This window comes from Mus musculus, chromosome 8, assembly GCF_000001635.26.
Source record: "Mus musculus strain C57BL/6J chromosome 8, GRCm38.p6 C57BL/6J".
NCBI classification, from domain to species: Eukaryota; Metazoa; Chordata; class Mammalia; order Rodentia; family Muridae; genus Mus; species Mus musculus.
Window position 1 is genome coordinate 126,350,240 of NC_000074.6, and position 22,651 is coordinate 126,372,890.

Below are 22,651 nucleotides of genomic sequence, written 5' to 3' on the forward strand. Positions count from 1 at the left end.
GAAGCCTCTGTGGTTCGACCAAGACTGCTACCCAGCTGGGTAAAGAGAAGGCTTTCGGTGTTCGTTTCGATCAATATTGACTTTGCACTTCCTGTCTGTCAAGCTCCTGGTTAAATGGTGGCAATGCATGCGGTCCATTTCCAAGGCATTCATTCCGTCATGGCCTGGAACAGGTGAAGGTTGTTTAGAAACAAGAGGGGTAAGAGGGTGAGGGAGGACGAGGGAGAGAGAACTATATCATGAGAGGTGTGGTTGTGGGATAGGAAAGGCTAGTCCTGTTGGACACTGATTTGCTGGCTCTGCACCTGGGCAAGACGTTGAGCCATCTGGCCTCTGGTTTTCTCACCCATTAACAAATTGCCCTTGCAGGTTTGTTTGACAGGAGTATAAGAAACGTTGGGAATAAATGCATAAATAAAGAAAAAGTGTAAAAGTTCCAGCCAGTTCCTGGCACATGTTGGCACATGGGATGGCTGTCCTGGAAGAGTTGGTTGCACTGAATCCTCAGGCAAGGCCTGGTCCTTCTAGAAAGAAAAGACAATCTGTCATTATTCTGCCTCTTCACCCTTGGGAGGGCCTTGGCCTTTGATTTTGATGAAAGTCACACCTAAATGTGCAGTGAGGTCTCTCTGTGCCTCACCCATCAGTCCTTGCCACAGCTTTCAGTGTGGCCTCCAGAAGCCATTTCTGTTATGACCTCTTGGTATGTCTGCACTGCTGAGCTACCAGCCCCTCCTCCTTAAGTTCCCCATCTCACTCCCCAGCCCTAAGGTGGGAGGTTGGAACTTCCTCTGCAGTAAGGAGCCAGGGACAGTGTCTCCTAACAGGCAGCTGGGTTTGTAGTGAGCTAACAACCCTTTACCTAAGGACTTTTGCCTTGAGGCAGGAACTTACTCTGAACTAGCCTAGGCTGCCATAGTTCTGAACCACACTGTATACAGAGCAAGTGCAGCAGGAATCGTGAAGCTTTGCATTTGAGTAGTACACATGCATGCACATGAACACACATGCATGCACACATTTACACACATGCACACATATACATGCATGCACACAAATGCATGCATGCACACATGCACACAAACACACACATTCATGCACACATACACACGCATGCACATGAACACATGAATGCACACATATACATGCATGCACACATATACACACATTCACACAAACACACACATGCACGCACACACAATGATTTCTGTCCAAGAGAGAATTCTGTATGGCCTCCAACCAGGAAAATCAGTGGTCCCTGAGGCTCCTGGGTGCTGACTGGGTCTCTGATCACAGGAGAAGGAGCTTGGATCTAGACGTTCAACAAATTAATGTTTTGCTGAAGATGGGGAATGTAAAAAGAGCAGAATTTCAGGCTGGACAGAGAGCTCCGCCTGTGAAGTGTTTTCTGAGCAAGCGTGAGGACTTCACTGAAGTCCCCCAGAGTCCACATAAAAAGTTCATCATGGTAGAAAATGCTTATAATCACAGCACTGGTAAGAGAAGACAGGAAGAGCTGACTGAGCTCCAGGCCAGTGAGAATCCCTGTCTCAAAAGACAAGGTGGGTAAAGACTGAGGCAGGACACCTGAGGTTGACCTTTGGCCTCTATAAACAAAGCCCCCCCACCTCCAACACACACACACACACACACACACACACACACAATTTCAAAAAGAAAAAAAAGTTTTTCAGAGAGAAATGAAAGAACTCTAAAGGACAAAAATGTCTAATGAACCTTTTAAGTCTTTTTAAAATTGTTGTCTAGTGCAGAGTGACCTTAACATCAACTGGTCCCATTCTCTAGGAGATCAAGGATAAGGCAGGATTCTGGACTCCGAGCAACAGTGAGGTGAATGGAGCTGCGGCTTCTTCCTCAGAGGAGGCACATCACGATTCACAGTGCACAGGACTGAATCCATAGTGAGGGCACTTGCCAGCTATCGCTAACATTTGGGAACTTGAGGTGGGGTGAGTAAGACTGGAGAATCCAGGTGGATCCAGCTTAATTATCTTTAAAATAGAAGGAGGTAGTCAAGGAAAGATCCAGAAGAGAAAAAAGCAGAGAAGGATGGCAGGAGAGACCACCCGTGAGAAAGGGTGCACTTTCTCAAGCGTCTGTAAGGCAGAGAGGATGGAGAAAGGAACACATTCAAGGGTGCATACCATCTTTGAAATCTGGGAGCAGACCCAGGAAGAATGTGGGGACCTCAGTCCTACAAACACCAAAGATTTGCGTTCTGCCAAGAGCCTGAATGAGTGGAAAATACATTGCTCCTCAGAGCATCCTCAAACGGGAGGAGCCTGCCCACATCCTGATGATGGTGCACACGGATCTGTGTGGGACTCCAGAACCAACCACAGAACCAAAGAAGAAATGTGTGCCGATTTCCAGGCAGCACTGATGCTCAGATGTTACAGCAGCAACAGACAACTAACAAGATATCTAAAGAGACAGACTTGGACTGGTACCAACCAAACCTATAAATGGAAATTACAATGATTGACACCTAAGATCCACTGAGCACATTCATATGTAAATTTAGTATTAAAAAAAAAACTGTACTTACCTGGAAAGAAAGTTCATAAATTCTAGGGGATGCTGAAAGATTTGCCTAAATGCAGCTCAGAAAGGCAGTATGAAACAAGACACATTGAGCAAACAAACTGGCCAAGATCCTTCATTGCGGAAGAATGAACAAGAGGGTCAGATCTGGTTCAGCAGATAAAGACACTTGCCACCAAGCCTGATAACCTGGGTTCAGTCCCTGAGATCCACAGCGTTGAAGGACAGAATCAAGTCCCCCGAGGTGTCCTCTGACTTTGTTGTGCACACCTACACACAGGTCCATGTGAACATGTATGTACATGTATGTATATAAAAATAAATAGTGGAAGGTTGTCTTAGTTCCTGTTCTATTGCTGTGAGGAAACATCATGACTAATGCAACTTTTAAAAGAAAACATGTAATCAGGGGCTTGCTTACAGTTTCAGAGTGTTACTCCATAGCCACCATGACAGAGAGTGTGGCAGGCAGACAGGTAGGCATGGCCTAGAGCTGAAGCTAAAGAACTCACTTCTGATCAGTAAGTTGTAGCTAGAAAGGGGTGGGGGCTGGGGCTGGCAAGGGCTTATGAAACCTCAAAGGCTACCCCCAGTGACACACCTCCTCCAACAAGGCCACACCTCCTCCCACTAGGCCACACCTCCTCCCACTAGGCCACACCTCCTCCCACTAGGCCACACCTCCTCCAACAAGGCCATAACCTCTTCAAAAAAGGCAACAGTCTAACGGTACCCACCACCCAATGCCTTCCAAACAGTTCCACTAACTGGCCACCAAAAATTCAAATATGTGAGTCTGTAAGGGCCATTCTCATTCACACCACCACAGGGGTGGGAAATACAGTGGAACCAATGTGAAGAGTTTACCCAAAAGCCAAAAGTTGAGATTTCAGGGGAAAATTAAATGCTCTGTTTTTGTTTTGCTGTTCTAAAGTAAGTCATAGGATCTGGAGAAATGCTTAGTGTTTTAAGAGTGTGTCCTACTAAGAACCTGAATTAATCAGCCCCCGGATCCAGGCAGCACAATTCCAACCAATTCCAACTCCACGTCTACCTCTTCTGGCCTTTGCAGACATTGCACTCATGTAGGCATATGCACACATCCTCATGATTAGAAATAAAAATCTTTTTAAAAAGATAAAGAGTGTGACTATCCCACTTGGGATCCATCCCATATACAGTTACCAAACTCAGACACTATTGTGGATGCCAACAAGAGCTTGCTGACCGGAGCCTGATATAGCTGTCTCCTGAGAGGCTCTGCCAATGCCTGACAAATACAGAAGTGGATGCTCACAGCCATCCATTGGACTGAGCACAGGGACCCCAATGGAGGAGCTGGAGAAAGGATCCAAGGAGCTGAAGGGGTTTGCAGCCCCATAGGAGGAACAACAATATGAACAACCAGTACTCCCAGCATTCCCAGGGATTAAACCACCAACCAAAGAGTACACATGGAGGGACTCATGGCTCCAGCTGCATATGTAGCAGAGGATGGCCTTATGGGACATCAATGAGAGGAGAGGCCCTTGGTCCTCTGAAGGATGGATGCCCCAGTGTAGGGGAATGCCAGGACAGGGAAGCAGGAGTAGGTGGGTTAATGAGCAAGGGGAGGAGGGATGGGATAGGGAGGTTTTCGGGGGGTAAATGAGGAAAGGGGATAACATTTGAAATGTAAATAAAGAAAATATCTAATAAATTAATTAATTAAAAAAAGATAAAGAGTATAAGTCAGCAGTACCAGTCAGATCTAGGCTTAAGAAAAACATAAGGAAAAAATTGTTTAAATGTTAAAGATAGCTGCTTTAAAAAAATATAAATACATAAAGGAAGGCAGCCAGTCCGTAAAAGTGTAGACACAGAGACAGAAGGACCATCAGAGCATATTAAAGTCACAAAGTCAGACAGAAGCCTGATGCAGCTACAACAAATGACAACATGTTCTGTTAAATCTGTCTGTCAGACACAGACACTTAAATGCTCTTATTTTAATTGTCACATGCTGTTTTCAAAAGTCAAGTAAGATACTAAGGATTTGTAGAAACTATAATCCTATAGGCCTAGAGTCTCTCGGCTAAAAGCTACGATCCAGCAAGCCATTTACAAGGTAGGTATGCTACAAGTTATAGGTACAGTGGGGCAAAGAAAGGACTAGTGTGTGACAAGTGGTCTGCTCCACTGGGGTTCTATGTGGCAGCATGATACACTCTAGACAGAGCGACTGCTGTCCAGTTTCCCCTTTACACCCCTCTTCTGGGTGCTTACAGAAGCCATTGCTTGCCCATATGGCTCATGGCCCACTCAGGACCCCCGTGCTGGCCAGCCCCGCCCATCTAGATTCTGAGCAAAGGTCAAATGGCTTCTGAAGGATAGCAAAGGAGAAGTAACCCTCTGTCTCACCCTTGGAGAGCGTTCCACGTGGTACCTCTCCATTCCAAGTGGAGACGATGCTCGCCTGCTGGAACTTTTGAGGTGGGAGTCAGGTGTCACACAGCCCATGAAAACAGGACTGAGACACTGACCTAACGCAGAACTCAGCTGACTGGTGCCAGGTCCCTGTGGCACGTGACTTCTCCCATAGGAAGAAGAGACACCTCAGCCACATAGTCCCTGAGCACAAGAGTTCCTGTGGCAACAGCCTGAGCCAGCCAGCCTTGGAATTTTGTTGCAGACTTAAAAATTGGATGGAGTTCAAATTATAGACTTCCTAAAATAGTTGCTGGCGGCTAGCTGTAAATTTCAAGGTGTGGGGAGAACAGAGTTCCCTTAGGACATCCAGTGGCCCCTCCTGTGGGGGGACTCTCTGTGGAAGCCATGTCTGCTCTGAGGAAGGGTGTCTTGTCAGATGCAGGAAGCAAAAGGAGAGGCTGTCAGCATGTCAGCATTTCTTCAGACCCATGGGCCCTTATTATTTGCAGATAGTTAGAATGTCTCTAAAGTACTTTTTACTGAGATCCTGAAGAGGATGCTAATAATTCAGTCATGGTTGCATTGGAGGTGACATTAGTGAACATCTGATCTTCTGCAGCTCAAGCTTGCTTCGTTTTGCAAAATAAATGGAAGGGTTTCCCTGGGTGTCTGCTAGTATTGAGGTGTCTTCTTCTCTACCTGTGTATGTCTGTGCTGTGCATGAGTGTGTTTATGTGTACCCGTGTGTGATGACACGCGTGTAACCAATTGTGCATGGGTGTGGAGGCCTAAACTTGACATTAACTTCAGGATCCTTCCCTGACCACTCTTCCATCTTAATCTTTGAAGCAGCGTCTTCCATTCAAACTCAGAGCTCCCCCAACAAAGCTAGCTTGCTCTGGAGACTCTCCAGATTCTCAAGTCTCTACCTTCTGAGGCCAGAAATACAGGGAAGTGGTCACACCCACCAACCAACATTCACAGGGGTCCCCGGGATCTACACTGAACGATGTCCTCTTGCTTCCAAAGGAAGCTCCGTTGTCCAGCTATTCGGAGACCCATAATGGAAATAGAAAATGTGATGTACATTGAAAGTGATCCTGACCATGGTCATATTTAACAATAAAAAAAAGCTACGCTAAACCCAATGCCTCATTCATCCAGGATGTAGGCCTCAGGTTCCATAAGTATCTGACTCTATAACCAAGGCAACCCATACCAAAAAAAAAAAAAAAAAAAAAAAAAAGCATTTAATTGGAGGCTCGCTTACAGTTTCAGAAGGTTAGCCTGTTATCATCATGGTGGAAGCATGAAGCAAGGCACTGTCACAGTGTCACAGTAGCTGAGAGCTTTACATCCTGACCCAAAGTCAGCAGGCAGAGAGACACTGGGTCTGGTGTAGATTTCTGGAACCTCATTGTCCACTCCCAATAACATCCCTCCTCCATCAAGGCCACACTTTGTAAACCTTCCAAACAGTGCTTCAGCTGGGGAGCCAACCATGCAAGTCTGTGAGCCAACGGGGAGGCAGCATTCTCCTTCAAACCACCACAGTGTTATTAAAAACTTACACACACACACACACACACACACACACACACACACAAATCTAAAATATTGTCCCTGTATCAACCCATTACCGTATTCCAGTGAGTAGTGAGAATTCCTTGACTTTTAAATAACCCAGTGATGCACCCATTAATTAATGTAGGTAGGGATGGGTGGTGGAGATCAGGAGCCAGCCCAGTGGGTAAAGTGCCTGCTGAACAAGCATGAAGGCCCAAGTTCAATTCCCAGAGTCCACATAAAAAGCCAGGTATGGTGGCTTGCACTAGTAATCCCAGATCCAGAGAAGCAGAGACAGGTGGATCCCTGGATCTTGGGAACATCTATGCTTGCCAATCAGTGAGCTTCAAGTTCAGAGCAAACCTCATCCCCCCAAAATAAATAAGACTGAGGAAGGCACCCAGCATTGACCTCTGGCCTCCACACACACGTTTACCCCATACCTGAATGTGTGAATATATTTTTTAAAATGTGTGGAGGTAGCACATAGAAGTTGATTGAAAAAAATCTGTTCATGTTTAAAATTTATTGGCTGTTCATCCTAATAGAATATTCTAGAGTTGTATGTACTGCCAGAATACAAAGGGAAAAAAAAGCAAAAGTGAGTTTACCTCTGTGATGGTTTGTATATGCTTGGGCCAGCGAGTGGCACTATTAGGTTTAGTCTTGTTGCAATAGGTGTGTCATTGTGGGTGTGGACTTTAAGACCCTCATCCTAACTGCCTGGAAGTCAGTCTTCCACTAGCAGCCTTCAGATGAAGAGGTAGAACTCACAGCTCCTCCTGCGTCATGCCTGCCTGGATATTGCCGTGTTCCCACCTTGATGATAAGAGACTGAACCTCTGAACCTATAAACCAGCCCTGATTAAATGTTGTCCTTCGAAGAGTTGTGTTGGTCATGGTATCTGCTCACAGCAGTAAATCCTCCAATGAAGCTTTATACTGAAGGGGGGGGAAACAGAAAGAACACAAGGACTCCTGTATCCTAGAGTGGAGAGACTTCAACCGCTATAGTCAGATAGGCTGAGAAGCTTCTAGAACATCTTTGAAGGCTCAACAGGAGTCAGAGAAGCCGGTGGGGAACAGGATGGGCACTGTGCGGTTTCCTAACACCAACATCCTTTGATGTTAACTCATCTGTCAGGTGAGAATCCTGTTTGCAGTATCCCAGCAGAATACTTGTCAGCACCTACCTGTGATGGGAGGGACAAGGCAGGGCTAGACTCCAGCATTCCATTCCTAAGTCTGCTTCACTCATCACTAAAGGAGTCTCCTCCTGCTGCCCTCTCTGGCTTCAGCCACAGAAGGGCCCATTAAGGTGCTGTTCTCAGCCTACAGGTTTTCTCCAAGTCAGGAAGCACATTAGCAAAACAAAGGAAGCTCAGAGACTGGGGTGGCTGGTGGTTTAGCCGTCCTACTGGGAATCCCTCCCTGAATATGGCTTTGGCGGTCTATTGGAGAGCAAGGAAGAGAGACTAGCAGGGTTACCCTGGTGAGCTGCTGGAGGCTACCGGTATTAACTGAGCTCTACAGCTTTCTGAGGGGTGCATGGAGTAAGATGGTCAGATCGAGGCTGTTCACAGGGAAGTCATTTTGATCTGTTGGTTGTGATCTATTGTCTCTGCTCTCCCACAACTCCAGAATTGATTCCTCTCAATTCTATTTTTAAATTATTTAAAAATTAATGTATTTATCGTGTGTGTGTGTGTATGTGAGTATGTACGGGCATATGTGTAACACACACACTACAGCACATATGTAGAGGACAGAAAACAACATTTAGGAGCTGGTTTTGGGGTTCCACTCTGGGTTCCAAGGATAGAACTTGGATCATCAGACTTGTTCAGCAAGGATTTTAACTGACCAGGACAACTGGGATATTACTCCTATGTGTCTAGTGGGATACTCCATTGGAAGGCAGGGATTTAGGGAGGTGCTGATATTGAGTTCATAAAGTAGTGGGAGCTAAGTAGATTTCTCAGTAAAGTGTTTTCTATACAGGAACAAGGACCTGAGTATAATTTCCAGCTGCTCAGATCTGTACTCCCAGTAGTGGGGAAGTATAGACATGCAGATTGCTGCCCTTCACTGGTCAACAAGCCTAGCCAATTGGTTAGCTCCAAGTTCAATGAGAGACCATACCTCAAAGATAAGGTGGAGACTGAGCAAGAAAAACAGCCAGCATCAATTCTGGCCTCTACACACACACACACACGCACGCACGCACGCATATATGCACACACATGCATACACACAAACATACTCATGCACACAGGCTCACACACATTCCTGTACACACCACGCACATGCACACACGCACACACTCATGCACACACTTGCTCATACACACACTTGCTCATACACACACTCGCTCATGCACACACATGAGTGCTCACACACATATACAGAGTCTCTCTCTCTCTCTCACACACACACACACACACACACACACACAGACCACATGAAGTTTAAGAAGCACTAGGACAGTTGCTGGCCCTGTAAGACATCTATACACCTGCGTTATGGGATGTGCACATTCAAAGTCAGCCACTCAGGCTTTTCTCTTGAACTGGGATGCAGTCCAAGTGGCAAATATCTCAGGACAATGGGGATGACCTTCAGACAGACAGTGCCACTTGCTGGGAAAGAGCCTATGTTGTCAGATCCCATGAATCAACCCTGTGGAGCTTTGGGTGTGAAGACGCCTGTGGACTTTGTCTCAGGATTACAGTGCATTGTGCAGAACCAGCCAACCCCTGGCTCATCTGCCATGCATCAGAGCTCCAGCCCCAGCCAGGGTGCGGGAAGCGGGCCTTGACAGTGCCGCTGAAGCTCAGCCTTTGCTTACTGTTGTTTTTATTATTCCCAAAGCCCACGGAGTAGGATCTGCTTCACAGCCCTGTGGAGCAGGCTGCCTGGCAGAGTAAAGGCTTTGGGGTACCCCTTGGATGCCCTGGTGCCCAGATGCACATTCTCCTATCAGTCGCTGTGCATCAGAGGAAGAGCCCTGCGTGTTTCCCCAGACAACTCTTCCCGTGCTGTGAGGAAGAGCATCAGGAAAAATTCCTCCAAGCCAGCAGATGGAGAACAGTCTCAGCCACTGCCTCAGCCTCTGCTGCTTCCGCCACCGCTGCTGCCAGAAAATAACCTATCCCTGTGGTCTCCCACTCTGCCCTTGACCTCTACCACTTCAAACTGTGGATGCATCTCACAGCACAGAGCAGGGATGGCCATTCCATCTGCTTCCCAGCCTGCTTTTCCAGAGCCCAAATGTTCACCCACACGCCTTGGTGGGCAGGGCCCTCTGTACACAGGGATCTCCTAGAACCTTGCGTGTCTCCTGCAACCAGCTCTGGAGGAAATGAGAGTGGGCAGATTTAATTCCAAAATTGAGCTACTTGAATCATTTACAAACCTTTGTGACTCTGGAAGTCCCATTCGCGCCTTTGGCCTGGTGCACGCTGTCCTCCTTGGGCCTGAGTAGCTTGGGCTGTCTTCGGTTTAAACCATGTAAATCATTATCTACTGTCATTTCTAATGCACAGCCTCAATGCTGAAAACCAGATGTGGGGGAGGGGAGCTCTGAGGGACGGTTCTACAGACCACGTGGAAGGTTCTTTGGAGCACTGCTCAATGCAGAGACAGAAAGAGATTTGTGACTTCCTGGGCAAATCGTGGCGCCGGGAGTAAAACTCAGCGTCTCACACATTTGGGGTAAACACTACCACAGAGCTACCTCCCCAGCCCTCTTTTGACTTTTCATTTTGAGACAAGGTCTCACTAAGCTGCCCAGGCTGGCCTTGAACTCTTTCTTTAGCTCAGAAAGGCCCTGAGCTTGCAATCTCCTCTCTCGGTCTCTTCCAAATCCTGTTGCTCTTTTGTTAATATAAAAGGGATTCCTGCTGCCTAGATTGGGACTTTGAATGTTCATGGGGCCGTTAGCCTGTGAATGCCAAAAATACCCCACCTCAGTCAGCAGATGAGGACAGCTCGACTGTGTCCCTCTAGGGCACTTAGGGATAAACAGTTCTGTGACCAGTAGCCTCAGGCTGGATTGAGACAGAGCATGGGTTGGAACGGGAGCCACACTCTTGATTTTGCAAGAACTGTGGATATTCACTCCCCTTAAGCAAACACTCTCAATACAAAATAGATCTATACTTCATGTTGCTGCTCTACAAATTACATAGCATTGTGTAAGCCACTGCTGACTAAGAGCTGTGGGTTTAAGTGGTCTTGATGCTCTGTGGAAGGTGCTGTGTATGAGTGCAAATAGCGCCACAAAACTAAAGAGCACTGGGCGGGATTTCTCATTTCAGTGAGATGTGTGGATTCTGCAATGTTGGTGCTACCCATGAAAGACAGCTGACTTCCAGAGACCTATAAAGGACAAAAAAGAAAAAAAAAAACTTTTTAAAAAAGCAGGTTCAAGCCTGCTTAAGACTGCAGGCCTGGGTGCCCAGGCCTCAAAGCTGCTGTTCACAGCTGGCTTGAGTTAGGTGTTCTGCAATAGAAAATGCTGTCTGTGATAAACACTGTGATGGCTGGGTCTGCCTCAGCACCAAGGACTTCTTCATAGCTATCAAAGCAGGATTTGTAGTCTCAGCAGCTACAAATCCTGCTTTGAGCTAATTCACTGCATATCAGGAACCTTGGTAATGATGTCTAAGTGAACACTGAGGATAGTGTGTGGTGTATGCGTAGATGTGTATGTGTGTGCAAACACAGAGGCCAAAGAGGACATTAATGCCCTATTTGATCACTCTCTGCCTTACTCTCTTAAGACAAGTCTCTCTCACTAAACCTGAAACAAAGCTGATAGTCAGCAAGGCAGCTATACCCCTGTCTCCACTCTTCCCTCTTAGGGCTGGGCTTATAGCTGTGTAGCCATGATCAATGTTTTACCTGGGTGCTGAGATCGAAACTCAGGTTCTCATGCTAGCAGTGAACTCTTACTCCCCTGCCGTCTCCTCAACCACAATAATAACTTTTTAAAGTAGTTTTAGGATTTCTGTTTTAAAGATGACAAAATGGAGGTCCATACAAGAAAATTCATTTTCCCAAGATCACACAATTAGGAAATGAGAAGCGGAGAATTCACACACACACACACACACACACACACACACACACACACACATATATACACACATACAAACACACACATTCCAGCACACATGCACACACACACACACACACACATGCACAGTTCAGAACACACACACAGTCCAGCACACACACAGAGTGAGTGAGAGAGAGTCCAGCACACGTGCATACACACACTTACACACACATACATAGTCCAGCACACACACAGAGTCCAGCACATATACCACATATGCACAGTCCAGCACACACATACACACACACCCCCAAAGGCCTTGCATTTGAGTCTACGCACAAGAGCACACAGTCTGTTGCAGAGAACAGCTAGGGCTCATCTGCCTCAGGCACACCCTGCTCATCCTCTCAGACTCTTCCTTCTCCATGGGAGCCTTAGTCGGATATCAGCAGAAGCCAGTGGATTTCTCATCGTGTGCCCAGTTTTGTTTCCCTGGCTTAAAGAAGGTTGGAAGATCCCAGAAAGATGGCAGAATGTGTTTTATTGTCATTCATCTCCAATGAAAATTTGAAAGAAGGGGGAGAACTCAGGGCCATAAATTCTAGCCAGGAAAGCTCGCCCTGAAGCAGGATCCATAGCATGTGCATCCCTTCCTTGTTTGTTCGTTCTTCTCTTCCCTTCCTCTTTTCAAGTGCAGCAGAGCAATCAATCCCAGGGCCCCGTGCGTGCTTGGCAAGCTCTCTACCTCTGAGGGATATCTACAACCCTTTGTCTCTTTGAGGAATCACTCTTGGTAGCCCAAGCTGGCCTTAAACTCTCTTCCTCCCTCTGCCTTCTGAGTGCTGGGGTTCCAACCTACAGCACAGGGGCTGCAGAGACAGCTCAGTGGGTAAAGCATTTGCCATGCAAGCATGAGGACTTGAATTCAGATCCCTGGAACTCATGTAGAGCCAGATACAAGAGCCTGTGTTTGGAATTTCATTATTCCAATATGACAGAGAGGAAAATTACCAGAGGGTCACTGGCTGGCTATTGTGTTTCACTCAACAAAGAACAAGTGGTCCTGTGTCAAACTAGGTGGAAGAAAGGGTAGACACTACAGCACACACACAGGCACACAGTAACAACACACAGACAAGGTAGACACTGTTGCACACACACAGAGGCACAGCACAAAGAGGAGGTAGACACTGTTGCACACACACAGAGGCACAACACCCAGAGGAGGTGGACACTGTTACACACACACAGGCACAATACACAGAGGAGATGGACACTGTTACACACACACACACACAGAGGCACAGCACACACAGGAGGTGGACACTGTTGCACACACACAGAGGCACAGCACACACAGGAGGTAGACACTGTTGCACACACACAGGCACACAATCACAGCATATAAAAAGATGGACACTATTGCACACAGAGGCATAGCACACAGAAGAGGTGGGCACTGTTTTACACATACACACACAGAAGTAGACACTGTCGCACACATATACAGTCACAGCACACAGAGAAAAGTGGGCACTGTGGCACACACATACATGTGCGCACACAGGTACACAGTCAAAGCACACAGATGCACATCTGTCTTTCAGGGTCGACCTTGGAGAGTTACAGTTCAACCACTTCTATTCCAAAGGTCACTTCATAGGACCTTCCATTCCATAGGCACTTCTCTCCTTGAGGACGGCAGTATTTCCTTCAGATGCTACAAACTCTCTCTGGGGGACTGGTGAGATGGATCTGTATGCCTCTAACCCTCAAGCCCAGAGAGAAGCTTCCTGGCCTCTGTAGTCCACAGGGCTCTTCAATAACACTTTACTACATAGCAGAGGAGCCTACTGCTAACTATCTCAAAGATCCTGGGCAGAGCATGACTATTGTGAGCCTGATCTTTTCTGCAGCCAGATCAGTGGTTCTCAGCCTGGGGGGTCACATATCAGATATTCTGCATATTATATATTTACACTGCAATTCATAAAAGTAGCAAAATGACAGTCATGAGGTGGCAACGATAATTATTTTATGGTTGGGGGGGGCACCACAACATGGGGAACATTTATTGAAGGGTCACAGCTTTAGGAAGGTTGAGAACTACTAATCCAGGAAATGAAACCAGATCTTCAACGTCCCTGTCTACACCAGTGTTCCAGTTTAGGATATGTGTGTACAAACCTTTACACCAATGCCAGCGCTCCCAGCAGAGTAAAACCAGCCTCACATCAGCCCTGGGCTCGGCTCCTCCACTTGGTTCCGTTTACTAGTCTTGCACGTGCTCAACTGGCCAGGAAGAATGACGCTGCAACAGGATCCTTCTGCACACGTTTATTGGGAGAGCATTGATTGCGAAAGAAGAACAACGAACAAGGAAAATGATGCTGCTTATATACCCCTCCATGTGACATGTCAGCTCCTGATTAGCTGCTCACTCATCACCCCACTACTACGCCCCGGGATGGGTAGTGACTTGGCACGAATTTACTCTTGCACCTGCGCACATTACTTGTTTACCAGTTAGGCACAGCGGAGGCTCATGATGGCAATTGCTCACAGCTCCCCACATACTAGAGACCTGAGTCAAGTGCTTTCCTGGATGCTCGGTGGGCCAGGATATAAGACCCTGCTTCTAAGAAAGATTAGATCATTAGGAAGGGGTAACCACGTAAATCACTATCAAGCTTCAGGGAGGTGTGGGGAATTAGGCACGGGATGTTAAAAATTAAGGGAGAGCAGCATCAGTCGGTCCAGGAGGCTGACCGCAGTCCCCTTCAGAAGATACAGTGTATCGGGAGAAAGAGTCTGAAGGCCTTGATGGGGCCTCGGGTGGGAGGGTGGGTATTAGATGGAAACAATACAATAAATACTTGGCGACCTAAAGATACCAAGGTGTCAGAAGGAGGAGCTTCCACTTAGAATATGGAGATGGACTTTGTTAAGAGTCAGAATATGAGGGTGTAGGAGAGATTGCCAACATGAGAGGGATGGTACAGGGAGACGAGGAGCCTCTTCTAAGAGCTCCCTTCAGGGAACACCCCCCCCCCATCCCCCATCCCCAAGCAAAATGCCCTGAGGGACATCCTCTGGGCCAATCTCTACAAGGAAGATTGTAAGTTTGGGGGAGAGGAACAGTAGTGGAAAGTTTTGATGCTGTGATTTGGTTCAGTACAGCATCTGTGTGACAAAGAACATGGGAGAGAGAGCTGAGTTATGAATTGAGAGCTGTCAAGCACAACACAGACTGCTCCTTAACTTGTCCCTGAAGGAGCCTCAGGAAGATGCAGCTGCTTGGGATTGTGGGATGTGGCCCTTGTTCTGTCAGAGTGCCAAAGGGAAAATCTACAAGTGCTTGGGAGCAGCCTGGGTCTATGAGCCCTGCAGGAGACAGCTGGCAGCTTCATGAAGTGGGCAGGAAAGGAAGGTTGCCCCTTCACCCCTGATGCCCACAGATGCACAGCTTCAGCAAACTGGGCTCAGTGCTGAGAAACACCTCGACTCCTAATGAGACAGGGTGCCCTTTTCCATGTCTTACTGTCCCAGCCGGCCCCAGCACTGTCATACTGGGCTCCTGTAGCCGGTCGTAACAGACAGATCACAAGGACAAGATATTGCACAGGCTCCACTGAGAAAAGCCAGACAGCAAGAAATAGTCACCTGAGTAACAAAATAATTAAAGTCAGACTAAGCCTGGGGGACTTGTCTTAGTTACTTCTGTCACTGTGATGAAATACTCTGCCGAAAGCAGCTTAAGGGAGAAAGGGCTTGTCTTGGCTCACAGTTCAAGGCTATAGTCCTTCATGATGGGAAAGCCACAGTGGCGGGAGCTTGAGTTACATCCATGGCCTAGAAGAAGAAGGAGGAGGAGGAGGACGAGGAGGAGGAGGAAAAGGAGAAAGAAAGAGAGAGAGAGAGAGAGAGAGAGAGTGTGTGTGTGTGTGTGTGTGTGTGTGTGTGTGTGTGTGTAAGTGAGTAAGTGAAGTGTTTGCCTGGCCTACTTTGCTTTCTCCTGTTCATACAGCCCAGGGAATGGTGCCACTCACCTAAGTTAACTGATTCAATACAATTCCCACGAGCAAACCCCTCCCAGGTGTGCTGGGACACCTGTCTTTTAAGCTTTTCTAGATCTTGTCAAGCTGACAATGACACTAACCATCAGAGAACTCATAATGGGTAAGTCCAGCGCGCCGCTGCTCAGTTCATCAGTGGCTGTGGGGAGGATCCATGACACCTCATTGGGCAAAGCTCCCCTTTGAGCCCTGGGCTTTAGAGAATGCCACAGCCTTCCACTGAGACACATCCAGTGAGTGCACTGCCCAGGTCTCCCTCAAGCATCAGCCTACCCATTGCTAGGAGACAAGCTGCTGGGGGGGAGGGGAATCTCACACAGCTTCTTCAGTGCTCTCCTGCTGGTATTATCCCTGGTGTCTGAAAAGTAGCCTTGGGAAAAGGACACACTCAGCTTTGAAATCAAAGATAGCCTCCAGTTGCAGAATTATCGGGAAAGCATTTTCTCTAATGAGCTAAATGAACTCTGGTCCTAGTCTGCTTCCTGTTGCTGTGATAAACACAATGACCCAAAACAGCTTGGGGAAGAAAGTGTTTATTTGGTTTATACTTTCAGCTCAGAGTCCATCATACAAGGAAGACTGGGCAGGTATTCAAGCAAGAAGGAGCGAACTGAAGCTAAAGCCATAGAGGAATGCTGCTTACTGGCTTGTTCCCCATGGCTTGCTCAGCTGGCTTATCTTGTACAACCTAGGACCACCTGACCACGTGTGGCACCACACACAGTGGCCTGGACATTCACACATCAATTGTTAATCAATAAAATACTCCATAAATGCACCTGCAAGCCAGTCTGATGTAGGCATGTTCTCAATATTGGGATCCTTTTCCCAGATGACCCTGGCTTGTGTCAGGTCAACAGAATCTAAGCAGCACAGCCTCTTTCTGCCACAGTCTCCTAGCTTGTTCTCTGCTGCTCTGATAAACACTACAGCCAAAAGCAACTTGGGTAGGAAAGGGCTTAATTAGATCTCACACATTCAGGGCGATCTCCAAGGAAGCCAAGACAAGAACACAAAGCAGGACCCTAAGACAGAAACTGGGAAGGAAATCTTACCGGCTTGTTTAGCTTGCTCTTTATATAGCCTGAGCCCACCTATCTGGGGATGGCTCTGCCCATAGTGAACTGAGCCCTTTTTTTACCAAGTAGCAATTAAGAAAATGTCTTGCCGGACTGCTGTGACACACCTCCCCACACACTATTTGCAGATGACCAGTGTCCTATGCTGTTCTTACAAATAAACTCAGGCAAGATCTGTTAAAAAAAAAAAAAAAAAGAAAATGTCTTGCAGATAGCTCTAGCCACAGGCCAATGTGCTGAAGGAAGTTCTTCAGCTGTGGTTTTCTCCTCCCAGGTGACTCTAGGTTTGTATTGAGAGCTGGAGGTAACTATGACACACAGCAAAGCTTTCCCGTAACACTCCCGTGAATAAATTTCTACGCACACCACACAGGGCTGTGTTGGCAGACCGAAGTAGCAGATTTAGTGGACTGACTTACACAGTGAGAATGAGAGGGTTACAGGTGCGTGAGAGACCCCAAAATGCCGTGCCCCCACCACATTGTGGATTGTGCATGGCAATCTCATGGAAGCTGCATTATAAAACCTCCTTCTTAATCTTCCACTGCCTGGTGTCTCCCAAGGGCTTTTGCAGTTGGTGGGGGGCAAGGTAGAGTAAGTGTTGGATGCCCAGATGAGGGTAACAGGTCTGTCGCCATTACTACAACCTGGCCAACATGACCTCTACTCTGACCTCTGGATGAAGTAAACATTTAATACACAATGGAGAAGATGCCATTTGAACTACAGCAAAAGCTATAAACAGCCACCTGCCAATGAACATAGGTGGCGACCAAGCAGGAGCGTCCGACTTCTGCATACCACAGTAGATCCTGGCTCACCTGTTATTGCACTTAGGGGCCACTGCCTATGCCCCAAGTCAAGTCTGGCCGCCCATCCTCAACGAGCCAGTAAGAATGAGCCAAATTAATAATGGAAAGCAGAAAATAGTTTGATTCAACACGGCCACATTGAGAAGACAACAGAGAGCCAGCAGACCCAAGTCTGTCTTTGGAGTTCTGAAGTGAGATCAAGGTTTAAATAGAGAGCCAAGGACCTGCACATCTAAGCAGTGTCAGTTGAGGTTGGCCCCGCCCACCATTGACCTACTTCGTAGGCTTCAATCTCCTCCTGGGAGGTGGTCTGACAAGTTGCTAGACCTGTGTGAAATGTATTTCTTGAGAGATAAGTTTCCTTCTGGCTGGCACTGTTTCTTTCTTCAGCATGATATCCCTGGGGAAATTCTCATGTCTTCGGGTCTGTTGCTTCAAGAGTCTCTTCAGAATATCTTCATCTCTGCCAGTCTAGTTACAAGCCCACTATTCCTATGAAGTCCAAGCTCCAACATCTTCCAGAGGAGCCAAGTCTGGGATGAAGATGCTGTGGCTGGTGTGCTATGAGACTGCATCAGCCCTTGCCAGCTCCAGAGACTACAGTGAATTCAGAGGTGGAAAAGGCAGCAAAATACAGTGACAACCCAGTGGCTCCCATCCCGTGCGATCGAGACTAGGGTGAGTGTCACTCTGTGTGGCAGAGATGGGCTTTGTGAAAGCAGATGGGGACGCTCTCCCAAGCCACCTGTTTTGTATCAGAACTAACAGCTGTCACTACGGCTCACCGCCAGCCTCAGCAGGAGACAAAACCCGCCTTGCAGGAAAGGCTCTGATGGTCTTTCTGATTTATAAGGGCCCCTGTGCCTGATATCACTGGATCAGAGGGGCTATCACAGGCAAGGCTCCTTGGAAGGAGTCTATCCCAGATGCTGGTATTGGTCCCCAGAATGGACAAAGTGACACCAGGCATGGAGAGGCTGGTTCTCCACCATAGCGCAGCTCCTTCTGGTCAGGCTCTGAAGGTTTGGCTGCCAGAAATCATGTGCAGGTTCAATTAGTTCATGGGAAAGGAAGCCAAGAGCAATCACCCTTCAGAAAGGAGCTTTAATGGAAGCTAGCTAGCTACTGCCTTGCAGCTGTGGGAATCCATGACTCGGCCTTGATGTAAGAGAACGCTGTGGGGGATGGAATGAATGTCATCATGTCAGAGACACAGTGGGGCATGAAATGATAGACCTCCTGTTAAAGTCGGCGGTGGGGGGGGATTCAAGTGAAAGAATAAGAGAGATCAATTCCAGATGCAATAAGGTGCGGAGCCTGAAGTGGGGAGGGGACAAGCATACATGTCAGCTAGAGGGTCTGTGGTCTAACACTGCATGTGGACCCCTTCAGATACCACATGGGTGACCATATTTATGCAAATGGAAGTTTTATGGGCAACTTTTATATTTGATGCATTAGTCTTCTCTCCTGATGTAGAACATCATTCCACCTAGACCTAGAAAAATAACCTAAAGCCTGTGCCAATGATGCTCAAGAGCAGGGCATCCCCGGGCCCTCCCAGACTCTCTTGCTGTCTGGTTGAGTCTCCCACCGTTCATCTCAACAGCCTTAGAGTTAAGGCTAGAACAACCTCAGTTTTATTAGAATGGACTCCTTGTGGGCTGCAAATGTCCTGAGCTTGTGCCTTTATTTGTTAAAGTGTTTGCTTGCTTGTGTTTCAGTGGGCTAGCAGACTATAAACAGAATGTATTTGGAAGGAACTTGAACAGACCTTCTTTAAAGAAAACATACAGAAAATCAGTAGATCCATGAAAGGGTTTCCACTTGTGATAGCTTCTCTCCTCCACCTTTTTTCCATGCTTGTGGGTGTGTACTTTGTGTGTGTGTGTGTGTGTGTGTGTGTGTTCACGTATATGTGGGTACACCAGTATGTTCATGCACGTGGAGGTCCTGGGTTGATGTTAGTAATGGGTCTTCCACCTTATTCACTGAGGCAGGGTCTTTCAATCAAGTCCAGGGCTCACGCATATGGCTAGTCTTGCTAGCCAGCTCTCTCTGGGGAATCCTCTGTCCCCACAGGTGGGCAACAATATACACCTGACATTTCACATGAGCACTGGGGATTTGAACATGTGCTTTAACCACTGAGCTACCTTCCCAGCCACAGTTGCTCTTGACTGACAACCTGACAGGATCTGGGATCAACTAAGAGGAATGCCTCTGGACTAGACTGCAGGGTCCTAGAAGGATTAACTGGAGAGAGGCCCCTTGCAGAGTGAGTGATGGCTCCAGGTGTGTGAGGTGAAAAGCAGGTGTTTCTCTTGCCTGTCAGCATTTGCCCCTGTGAGAGCATCTGTCCTGTTGCTGTGGCCTCCTTTGCTGGCATTGGAACCCAGTTCTCCCATCTTTCAGCATGGTTGGAAGACCTATAGCTCTCTGGGAACCCACTGGGTCTCAAGTTCCAAATCTGAGTTTTGAGGCATCCAGCCTTGTGTGTTGAGCCATACCAGTTTCTTAGCCTTCAGCATGAGACAGCCGTTGTTGAACTCCTAGCCTATATCATGCAAGCCAGTCTATTAAATCCCTTTGTAATATACCCTCACCCTATCTATCAGCTCTGCTCCACTACCGAACCTTAACTGGGGCAAGATATGACTAATCATCACAGAGTTACAAACTAAAACCACAAAGAGGGGATTGGCAGGATGGCTCAGAGTTAAGAGCACTTGTTGCTCTTGCAGAGGACCTGGGATCCGTTCCCAGCACTCGGCAGCTCACAACCACCTGTAACTCCCATGCCAGATCCAATGCCTTCTTCTGACCTCCAAGGGCACTGTGAGCACATGGTGCACAGACATACAGGCATATGAACACGAACACACATAAAATAAAATGTTTAAGTAGCTTATGCTAGGGGTAGTGTTGCACACTTTAATCCCAGGGGATCTCTGTGAGTTTGGAGCCTGTTCTACAAAGTGAGTTCCAGGCCAGCCAGGGCTACACAGGGAGACCCTGTAAAGAAATAAACAAACGAAAAATCAAAAAATAAAACAAAACAAAACAAAAAACCAGCAATAACAAGGATCTATAATTTTATACCCATCAGGACAGCTATTGAAAGAAAGCACAAGACAATAAACGTTGGTGTTAGTTCACATTGTTGGTGGGTATACAAATTCATACAGCCACTGTGGAAAGCAGTAAGGAGGTTTCTCAAAGACATAAAAATAGAAACCACTCTATGGTCCAGCAACCCCACTCCTGAGGGTAGGAATTGAATTGAAATCCATATGTTGAAGATGCAGCTGCATTCCTGTGTTCCTGCAATGTTCTCCTCACCGGGCCAGAAACAGAAGCAGCTCATATCCTAGAAGGGCATTGTGCTCAGTGAAATAAGCTCACCCCAGGAGGACACATACTACACAGTCCTAATTATATAGAGACACTAAAATGGACAAATACACGCAAACTATAGGAATGGTGGTTTGCAAGAACTGGCAGTTGTGGGAGCTAAGGACAGAAGGAGAAAAGTTAGTCAAAAAGTACAAGGCCTCTAGTCCATCCAATGCACAGTACAGTATAGTCTGCAGTACTGTTTTGTTAAGAAATTACATCCTCTTATGTTGTGTGTATACTAGATAGCTACATGGGAATATGTCTATCTACATATGTATCTACATGAGAGTGTGTATATATGTGTGTATTCTAGGTAGGAACCCACACTCTTCCTACTATTCCAACTGTAAGTTTTCTCCTACCCAGACTATGCCACTACCTCCTCAGAATCCTGAAATATTAGCTGCTTAAACAGAAGGGGCAGGTCTGTGGCAGTCAAATGAACACCCCTCTGAGAAGAATTACATACATTGGAAAGCAAATGTTTACACGAAAGTTATTTTAGGGCACCAGAGAAAAAAATCCAACAGGGACTTGAACACCAAGACCCCAGAGTGGAGGGAAGCACGGAGCGGGTCTCACATCTGCCGCTGCTCTTTCCTCTTGCAGACTTTCCCTGTTCACAGAGTGGATCTGCTGAGCCAAACAGAACGCATTAGCCAAGACCATGTGACACACATTGAGACCAGAAGACAAATCCAGAAACTTATTGATGTCCGCATGACCGTGGGTCCAGACCCATTAAAGATCCCAGCAGGAAAGAGCCCACCTGAACCCAGCTTCTTCTTGAAGTTACCCCACAGGCAGTCACTGCCTAATGCCTGAGTCACGGAGAGCTGGGGTCAGACCAAGCAGAAAGGCTCTGCCAAGTCTTTACTTTGGTAGTTTCATGCTCCTGGGGAAAAAACTGGACTTCAGACCCATCCAGCAGGAGAGATATTGGTAAGAAACTGTTGCTTTCAGTAGCAACTGTTCACTGATAGAGCTGTGAGCTAAGAGTAAAATATATCAGAAAGGAAGAGATGCACATAAGCTAGCTGAAGTGGCACCTTCATGCCAAAATAATAAATAAAGGAATCAGTCAATCTGAAATCTAAGAAAGTAACATCAGCTACATACAGCTGTATGATTTTCATAATTAGCTTTCATCAGGTTTTTTTTAGGCATAAATCTTGAAACACTGGACCTGATGATCAAATAATAAGCCAAGATAAAATAGGACTTAGAAGCAGAGCCAGAGATGCCTTCAGTTTTGGAGTTGTTACATGAAGACTGGGGAGTGACTTTAACTAATTTACTCATGTGAACACACACAAACATGAAGACTTTCACCAGAGAACTGGCACCTTTGGAAAGTGTTAAGCGCTAGAAATGAAAAAGCACAATGACACAGATTTAAGGTCTGTAGGTGGGCTTAACAGCAGGTTAGACACAGCAAAACTGACGATTCATAAGCTGGAAAGTCATTAGAAGTATTCAGGCTGAGCCATAGATGAGGGTGGAAATGCTAAAGAGAAGCAGACACCAGAATCCCAGGAGTAACGAGGAGAGAGAATATGCTGGCTGAGAAGTGCCCAGAGCTGATGGAAGACACCAGACCTTGGGTTCACAGATCCCCACTGGGCGGGTAAAGAGCATATTGTAGCAATGTACCAAAGCAAAGGACATACAAAATGTTAACGA

The 22,651-nt window shown here is 46.9% G+C and overlaps 1 protein-coding gene across 7 annotated transcripts in view; it reads left to right on the top strand.

Annotated features, from left to right (window-relative positions):
* Positions 1-22,651, top strand: part of Slc35f3 (solute carrier family 35, member F3) — a 257,590-nt gene that overhangs the window by 211,842 nt on the left and 23,097 nt on the right. Inside the window, exons 1-2 of one of the 7 annotated variants that reach the window (XM_006530806.3) lie at positions 16,962-18,247; positions 21,578-21,910. The exons of 5 other annotated variants lie outside the window; for them this stretch is intronic. In XM_006530806.3, coding sequence (XP_006530869.1) covers positions 21,786-21,910 — 125 coding nt within the window. In that variant the 5' untranslated portion in view covers positions 16,962-18,247; positions 21,578-21,785. Of the gene's footprint in view, positions 1-16,961; positions 18,248-21,577; positions 21,911-22,651 lie in introns of those variants that run through there. One more of the 7 variants, XM_030243381.1, reaches the window with a different exon arrangement.